This window comes from Orycteropus afer, unplaced genomic scaffold, assembly GCF_000298275.1.
Source record: "Orycteropus afer afer isolate SDZICR_OR568_19922 unplaced genomic scaffold, OryAfe1.0 scaffold00017, whole genome shotgun sequence".
Classification (NCBI taxonomy): Eukaryota; Metazoa; Chordata; class Mammalia; order Tubulidentata; family Orycteropodidae; genus Orycteropus; species Orycteropus afer.
In genome coordinates, this window is record NW_006921604.1 from 6,174,198 (window position 1) to 6,183,543 (window position 9,346).

The following is a 9,346-nucleotide window of genomic DNA, read 5'->3' on the forward strand; positions in this document are numbered from 1 at the left end:
ATCAAGCAATTCACTGCAGTCCCCAAGACCATGTATAGGTTGGCAGACAATCATTCTACAAGTGTATTTGTATGTTGTGTAAGAATTCGCAGGTGTATGGTAGAGGTGACAAAAGACAAGGTTGTAGTCACTTCTTCGGCACAGCCAGCTCCCCAGAGGGAGCAAGTGTTGAACCTGTGGACTTAGGACCTTAGTCACAGAGGATATCAAGCTCAATTGGCATAACACACTACACAAAACATCGTTTTACCTCCTACTGTGGCAAATCTTAAAAGCCTGCAAGCAGCCATCTAGATGCAACGATGGGTCTCTTCTCATCCAGATCAAAGAAGAATGAAGAAAACTAAAGATTCATGGAAACAATTAGTCCAAGCAACTGGGACACTGTGAAATCCTCAGCATATATGACTACGAGACCAGAACTAGATGGTGCCTGGCTACCACTGTCAACCACTCGGAGGGGGATCTATGTAGGAGATCATGGATAGAGTGGGAGAACAATATGGAATAAAACGCAAAGTCATTTGAGGAAAAAAAAAAAAGGGACCAGGTTTGCTGGTCCAATAGAGCCTGATGGAACCACTGAGGCTATGGCCCCTAGCTGCCCTGCAGGTCTGGAACTGAACCCACATCTGTGGCTTCCCGCCAAACAAAAGGCATATGAGGTGAATATTTACACTAGGTAGGTAACACTCCTGGAAGAGAACAATCATGGGAGAACAGAAGGGGTGGGTATGCACAGGGACACAGCTCAGGGGGTAGGAGTGCATGGAGGGAAGGACACAGGGAAGAGGTCTATGGGGAGGAAGTGGGAGGGGAGCTGTTGCATTGTGGTAAATTATAGTCAGTGTCATGAGACAAAGTGTGTGTGAACTCCTGTGTGGAAAGTGAATTTACTTTGTAAACTTTTACCCAAATCACAATAGAAAAAAAAAAGTTAACATATGGAGATAGTGTTTTAAAATTAAATTGTTTTAATTTTTACTATATACTATTTAATATATTTTACTATACCAATGGCTATAACCTAGATAATAAAACTCTTTGGAGTCCTTAACTTTTTAGTGCAAAAGGGTCCTAAAACCAAATAATTTGAAAACTGACTTAGGAAAAATGCCCTTCAGAATAATCTTGCAGTAGAATGCATATGTATTCCTAGAAAACCAACAGAAGGCAAGAATTTGAAGAAAATTTGTATATATGGATTACAAAATCTATTTACTATGGGTGGGTCACATCCACCAGGTGCATTTTAATCCCCCTTCTGGTGCTACCTCCTTGTGGGAACACAGATCTATCCACCAAGGCTCAGCATTAGTTCCTGCAGTAGTGTTGATATTTGCATAACATACAGAGGTGGGGGACCAAGATTATAAGCCTGAAGAGAAACTGCAAAACACTGTCTCCTCCTTCAGGTAGACTGAAACGGTTACAGATGACAGCCCAGCTGAAGAACAGGTTTGTCTTACGGAATTACTAATTATAAAATTCACTGGCTACAAAAGCAAACAAACCTTTTTAACTAAGGGCCTTATGTTACAGAAAGGAAACTTTTAATTTGGTAATCACTGCAAAGACAGAAAAAAATGGTTTCTCCAAAGTTATTTTATTAGAATGTGTGACTGAAAGAACTACAAAGAATGTGCCTGAAATGGCTGTACACAGTTTATGATTGACCATCTACATGACACTTACAGACACTGGATCTAAAGTTTGGACTACAAGATGGCAAAAGGGAAAAGTCACAGTGGAGGGCTGGGACAACACTGGCCTGACTGGCCAGACCTGGTCTCCACAATTAAAATCCCATGCAACTGTACATGTTCCTAATCCAGGTTCAAGTTTTCTCTCCTTTATGCAAGAGTAAAATGCCTTACAACTCAATCTGAGTCGCTGTCAGTCTCAGCTTCTTTCACATCCACGCTGAATTTGTATTCCTGATCACAGCCCATGTAAGCATCACTCATGAAGTACAGAGTGTAGTTGTGGGCACCAGTGGCTGGGGCCACAAAGTCAAGCTTCACCTAGAAAAAACAGGTGGAAATCAGGATGACCATGGACACAGGAAGAGTGCTTGCCTGCCCCCACTTTCAGAACAAATACTGAGGCCAGTAGAAACACTCACCTTGGCCTTTTGCTGCAGGGTCAGCCTCTTGATGGAGATGAGGCTATTGGACTTGGCATCTCCAATCACCACCCACCAGCCCTCTTCACGTTTCTGAGGTGACCAAAGCAAGAATTTTAGCACTCGAAACCTGATGACCATAGATGACCATGAGAATAGTTAAAAAGTAGAAAAATAAAAAAAAACAGATGGAAAGGTTTCCAAAGTTTCTTTCCAAATATATTTTGATCTATAAGATTTTGAGAAACTCTCAAAAAGTGTCAAATGACCTCATTTGATAAGCAGGTAGATAGACTCATTTGTTGGTTCTGGCTCATTTCCTTGTCCCAAAATATCTTCTTCCACTCAGTACTTACCACTGAGTGCAAATTAGAGATCTAGTCTTTGGGGCCTGGAAGGTTTGCATTCCTCAGAGAAGACACATATCCCTGATAAGAAAAACATCTTGACATGGAGATGAGTCTGCCATCAGAGAGGATCTAAAATAGGACTTGTGGAAAAAGCACTGCTTCTTATCAAAAACCCATTTACTGCCTACCATTACTGAATATTCTCATCAAAGATTCTACAGAAGAATCCTAATCAAAAGGAAGGAAAATGCAGAACAGAATTTCAAATTCTCATGTAATCCAGATTGGATGAACTCCTGATACTACTGCCCTAAGATAGTCTTTAAACTTTAAATCAAAAATATCCTCTGAAGTCTTCTTAAAATATAACCATAGTTAACTAAATTAATAAAAAATGTCAGCTTTGACAAATAGCAACTAGGATCTTAAAACCTTGCAAGTGGCCATCTAGATGCAACGATGGGTCCTTTCTTGTCCAAAGCACAGAAGAATGAAGAAAACCAAAGACACATGGAAAAAATTAGTCCAAGTGACTGGTACACCTATGTGACTATGAGAGCAAAAGAACTAGATGGTGCCTGGGTACCAATGTCAACCACTCAAGAGGGTTATCTATGTAGGAGATCCTGGATAGAGTGGGAGAACAATGTGGAACAAAACTCACAATCACTGGAGGGGGAAAAAAAAAAGGACCAGGTTTGCTGGTCTGGTAAGAGCCTGGTGGAACCACTGAGACTATGAAGCCTAGCTGCCCTTCAGGTCTGGAACTGAACCCACTCCTGTGGCTTCCAGCCAAACAAAAGACAGGCATATAAGCTGAACATTTACCTGAGGTAGATACACTCCTTGGAGAGATCAATCATGGGAGAATAGAAGGGCTGTGTATACACAGGAAGACAGATGGGGGGCAGGAGTGCATGGGAGGAAAGGACACAAGGAAGAGGTAATGAGGGGGGAGGAAGTTGAGAGGGCAGCTGTTGCATTGTAGAAAATGGCAGTCAATGTCATGAGACAAAGTGCATGTGAGCTGCTGTATGGAAAGTCAATTTGCTCTGTAAACTTTCACCCAATCACAATTTAAAAAAAAAAATGAATGTCTGCCTTTAGCTTTATGTTCTTTTATGATCTACCTGTATGGGATCCAAATTAACAAAAGCAACTCAAAAGATTAGATAGGAAGCTTAGGGGGCAGTAAGTTTATGTTAATGTGGGAGGAACAATTCAGAAAAGGAAGGTGAGAATGGTTGCACAACTAGAAGAATATAATCAATGGCACTGAAAAGTACGTGTAGAAACTTGAATTGGTGCATGTTTTTGTTGTATATATTCTCAACAATAACAAATTATTAGAAAAGGAAGAAATCCCATCTGCTAGTCACTCCTATCATAAGAACCAAAGTACTGCAATTTAAAGCACTTTTTCCTCAGGGCATACTGAACAACTATTTCGTAAAATTCAGTATTATTGTTTATCCAGTTTTTTCTCTCAACTTCATGTTCCACATAAAGAGAATCAGATTTTTCCTTCTGATGGTAAAGAAGCAAGCAACAAGAAGCAGACTAAGTGGCAGTGAGAAAGGAGACAGAAGAAAATGCCAAGTGGAACAGCCAAATTATCTTGGGGCCATTTGGAGTTAAAGACAAATGCATCTTGGCAATGGGACTGACACAAACCACACATAAGGTTTTAACAATGTTTATCCACCTAAATCGTTTCAAACTAAATTAAGTTAAGCTGGGGAGAAAAAGAAAAAGGAAAAACATGACTCCAAGGTTAATTTTCAGCCTTGTAACTTCATTACTACTGTAAAGTCCCCTCCCCCACTAACAATGTACCCTTGTAACCTGGATTTTTACATAACAGACAAAGCCAACTACCAGGACATACCTGTGGAAACAGAGGTGCAATAACAGGACCTGTGACTTCCTCCTCTCGCTCCAGCTGCACCAGCACCACAACTGGTCCACCGCTGTCAGGGAGAAAAAAGGACAGCAAATGACCAAGGGGTTCACAGAGCACACCATCATGCTGTGCCCAGCACAGCTGACTCACCTGCGAATGCTGTCCTTTTCCACAACTTCATAAGACAGTTCAATATTAGGGTAGCGGTTACAGAAGCGGGCCACATCAGCCATCTGGCTGTCAGACAGCTGAAGCAACACATTTCGTTCTTCATCCTCCATCTCCATAATGTCGAAAACACTCTCTACTCCCTGCAGTGGATATGCAGTAGGCAGGGAAAAAGAGAGAACACAAACTAATACCGAATAAAAACTAGCACCAAATAAATGATAATTTTACTTCCTACACCATGAGACCATCTAAAGAAGACGTAGCTTCAGAAAGAACACAGCCCACAACTGGCAGGCTCTTAACATCTCAATATGTAACACCTTTAGAGGAACCAGAGCTAGAAGTTTCCCTTACTGTGACTCATCTCCCCCAACCTACCCCAAGTCCAGGGCCTAATTCTCAGGCCTATTCACTTAACACTCCCAGTCCAGACCTGCTCACCTTGTCTGTGCAACGTTTGATATGCTCTGAGGTGAAGTGTGGCAGCTGTTTCAGGTAAGAGTCCTTGGACCACATGGCCTGAGTGACCATCTGAGCCAGTTCCATAGCTGCCAGAGCAGGGCTGAGCCATCCATTGCTGGAGAGGACATCCACACAGGCCTGGATGAGCCGGATTGCCTGAACATGGGTAGTGCAATAACAGGCTGGGTTGGAACTGCTATTTCTTAGATCACCACTAACCTCTCTGACCCACATTTGTTATACCTTACTAAGGATTTCCTCCGTATCTGATTGCAGCTCAGCACTGAGCTGCATGCGAGACAGGTGAGCCTGAAGAAGCAGGTTGGTCTTGACATGAGGGTCATTGAACTTAGGGTTATTCAGCTTATGAGGGACCTTCTGAGCCAACTGGAGAAAGGAAGAAAAATCACTGGTGAGGAACAGGTGACCCTGCCTGAGAGCAGCTCTCAGGCTAAAAGCCCAACCTGTCAACACCCAGGAGTGTGTATATATGTGTGTGTGTGTGTGTTGGGGTTCTCCTGTAATGACAAGGATATCATGTGCTCTGGGAATATAACCAAGTTTCAACTCCAAGTATGTTCACCTGCCGCAGGAGATTGTCTTCATGATGCCGGATGGGAATGTTTTCATATTCTGCTGCATTAGAGATGATCTCAATAAGCCCTCGCACCTTGGTCTTAGCATTTAGAGACATGCTGAAGAGCTCTAACAGAAAAAGAGGAGGAAATTTGGGGGAAGTGAAAAATAGGACAAAAGTGGAGCAGGAACAAGATGGTTAATTGCCTGTGCTACCCTGCTCTATCCTGCCATCCCATCACTCTGACAAACATGGGACACATCTAGCCCTATCATCTCTCATCTCAGTGGGCTCCAGACCCCTGTATAGGCTTCCAGAGCATGAGCTCCAACACAGACATTCACAAGACCCCAAAGGTCCCTCACCAATGGTGGTATAGTTGATGTAATAGTAGGCAGCGATCATGCCCAGGTTCAGAGGTGCAACATCCATCTCATCCTCAATGCTGATGCACTTGGACTGCTCCAGGTCACTGAGGGTCTGCTCCACAAGCTCTGACAAGTGGTCAGACAAGTGACGATGGGAGATGCCTATGAAGTAAGAGATGACAGGGGACTCTCAGGGAGACAGCCCAGCAAAGGCTGTGAAAACCACAAAAGGATGATGTGTGCTCCAAGGTGCACTGACCCTGCAGGTTGTAGTAATTGGGGTTCTGAGTCATACGACGATATAGAAAGGTCCAGGTGAGGTAGTCTACAGCATCCTGCTTGTTCTCAATGGTCTTGGTGACAATCTCAGCATTGAAGTGGTCATGCATACAGTGGTCCAGGTGGGACTCTACTGGCAATGGCTCATATAAGAACTTTTTGAAGAAATCCTGTGGGCAGGGAAGGGGAGATAATACACAGTGAATGATGACAAAGAAGAGCCAAAAATAAATCAATAGCAGATGGCCCCAGTGTGACAGACACAGCTCATAATAAAATGGAAGACACACAGTTGGAAAGTGGCATCACTGGTTATTATATGCTGTGAGACCAGGGATATGCCAAGTCATGAAGGAGAGCAGTGCACGAGGAACAATGAAACCAGCCAGAGGGTGAAGACTTAAATACAGGGACTCAGAAACAACAGCAAAAACAAAAGCCTACAAAACTCCATATGGCTGAAAGGCTTATTACAAAAGCAATGTAGGAAATAAAAGATGTAGAAATTAATAGAAAACCACTAAAAATGAATTGCAGGGAGTTCTGGTAAGATGGTGGAATAGGCAGAAAGACTGCACAGACCCTCTTCACCAAAAAAGGGGAACCAATTAACACAGATACAGAAGATAATCCTGGACCACTGAGCCTTGAAGGGAAGGATACAGAAGTGGACTAAACTCCAACTAGCAGAAGAATTTGCATGAAAACACCAAAAAAGGAGACATTCAGAGCTGTGGTCTGGCAGTGATCCTGACAGCACAGACAGCTTAGATGTTGCTGGGTGGTGGTAGGACCTAAGAATTAACCTAAAAATCAGCCCAGCTAGCCAAGGACTGCACAGAGGACTGCTCTGGTGGCTGGTGAATAAAAGGGGAAGCAGCAAAGAGAAAGTTGGGCTGAGCTGTGGATTTTTGCCTGTCCAAAGGGCACAGCCATTTTGAATGTTTAACAAGTGGTTTGACCATTCTGGATATTTAAAAGCAACAGCATTCTCCCGGATTCCAGAGACTTAAGAACAGGCTCCACTTAGTGGGAACTGCAAGGACATTCTGAACATGGACGATTGGAAAGATGCAACATTCCCCTTGTTACTCTTATACCCCACACCCTCTTGGTGAGTGGAGGTGCGGCTATCCCTCACTCCCACCCACCTTCTGAGCCAGCAGGAATTCTATCCCAGTCTGTGTGCTCGGACGGAGTCTGGGTGCCCTGCCCCACCCTGTCCAGATTTCTTGTTTTCTGTTTTTTAGTTTGTTTTTGTCTGATTTAAAACTACTACTATTATTACTACTTTTGTCCTTTTTACTATTATTCTTTATTCTTCCTCTCCCAGGTTCTAGTTTTCAGCTTTCTTTTCTCTGTTCCCGATAGAAATTTTTTTTTTTTCCTTTCTTGTGGTTAACCCCATTCCTTGTTTCTCTTTTTGTGTTTTTCCCATTTTTTTCTTCATTATTCTCCTTTTCCACCTTTCTTCCCTTATGACTCTCTCACCAAACAGTACGGTGTTTGTTTTTTTTCCTTTTTCCTTTTTTTGGTTACTGTTTCTGTGTGATTGCACGGTGTGTTTTTTGTCCATTTGCTTTTACTTTTTTGATGGTTATTCAATTGTTATTTTTGTCTAACTGAGTGGAAGACAGCAATAGCCCCCATATGAAACAACTACACCAACACCTCCTGCAACTTCACTTACTGAGTGAAAGCCACCACTTCCTTTTCCACCAACGGGCCAATGATAAACAACCACCAAGAAGAGCCTGACTCACCCTTCACTGCATTCACAAACAGTTAACAGAGATCTAAATACAGCAATGCCGTGATGTCTCAGAGCCAAAAGACCATCACAGTCCACACAAAGAAGCAAGATAAAGTGGTAGAAACAAGGGAGCAGGATACAGACCCAGAACATCCCTTAGGAAGAAGCAGCATTGGACTCTCTGATAAGGAATTCAAAAGAATCATATTTAGGTATCTTCAAAGGATTGAAAGACAGACCAAGGAAAACAGAGACAAAACCCTAGAAGAATTTTGGAAGAAAATACAAGAACAAAATGACAAAATAAATAAAAAATTAGAAATGATTCTAAATCTACAGATAGAAATCCAAAAGATTAATACTAAATTGTCAGAAATAGATAACACAGTGGAAGGGCAAAGGAGTAGAATTGATGCAATGGAAAACAGAATCAATGAGATTGAAGACAAATACCTGAAAACCTCTTTGGAAAAGGATCAATCAGAAAAAAATCAGAACAAAATGAAGAAAGCCTAAGGATCATGTGGGATACCATCACAAGGAATAAACCTACATGTCACTGGAATTCCAGAACAGGAAGAGAAAAATAATAGCACTGAAAAAACTGTCCAAGATCTGTTGGAGAATTTCCCTGATACGATGAAAGATGAGAATATATGCATTCAGGAAGTCCAACAAACCCCAAACAGGATAGACCCCAAAAGAAAATCACCGAGGCATATCATCATCAAACTCATCAAAACCAAAGACAAAGAAAGAATCCTGAAACCAGCACGGGAAAAACAATTAGTTACTTAAGAAGGACAACCAGGAGTTCTGGCAAGATGGTGAACTAGGCACAAGGACTGCACAGAAGCTCTTCAACAAAGAAAAGGGAAACCAATTAACACAGACACAGAAGATATTCTTGGACCCCTGAGCCTTGAAGGGAAGGATACAAAAGTGAACTAAACCCCAACTAGCAGAAGAATTTGCATGAAAATACCAAAAAAGGAGACACATGGAGCTGCGGTCTGGCAGCGGACTGAGCAACCCTGACGGCACAGACGATACAGCTTGGAGATTCCCGAGTAATGGTAGGACCTAAGAATTAACCCAAAAATCAGCCTTCTAGCCAGGGACTGCACTAAAGACTGTGCATGGTGGCTGGGGAACAAATGGAGAAGGTGAAGAGAAAGGTGGGCTGAGTTGTGGACTTTTGCCGCTCCGGAGAGTGATGCCATTTTGTAGGTTTAAAAAAGCGGCTTGACTATTTTGGATATTTAAAGAGACAGCACTCTCGCAGATTCCTGTGGTGGTACGACTTAAGAATTAACCTAAAAATCACCCTGCTACCCAGGGACTGCACTGAGGACTGT

At 42.4% G+C, this 9,346-nt stretch overlaps 1 protein-coding gene across 1 annotated transcript in view; it reads right to left on the bottom strand.

Annotated features, from left to right (window-relative positions):
• Positions 1-1,880: 1,880 nt before the first annotated feature.
• Positions 1,881-9,346, bottom strand: part of SNRNP200 (small nuclear ribonucleoprotein U5 subunit 200) — a 48,798-nt gene continuing 41,332 nt past the window's right edge. Inside the window, exons 37-45 of the mRNA XM_007959435.2 lie at positions 6,216-6,405; positions 5,954-6,118; positions 5,595-5,716; positions 5,255-5,398; positions 4,991-5,167; positions 4,529-4,689; positions 4,364-4,445; positions 2,126-2,218; positions 1,881-2,024 (exon numbers count right to left, since the gene is read on the bottom strand). Of these exons, the coding sequence (XP_007957626.1) occupies positions 1,881-2,024; positions 2,126-2,218; positions 4,364-4,445; positions 4,529-4,689; positions 4,991-5,167; positions 5,255-5,398; positions 5,595-5,716; positions 5,954-6,118; positions 6,216-6,405 (1,278 nt within the window). The remainder of the gene's footprint in view (positions 2,025-2,125; positions 2,219-4,363; positions 4,446-4,528; positions 4,690-4,990; positions 5,168-5,254; positions 5,399-5,594; positions 5,717-5,953; positions 6,119-6,215; positions 6,406-9,346) is intronic.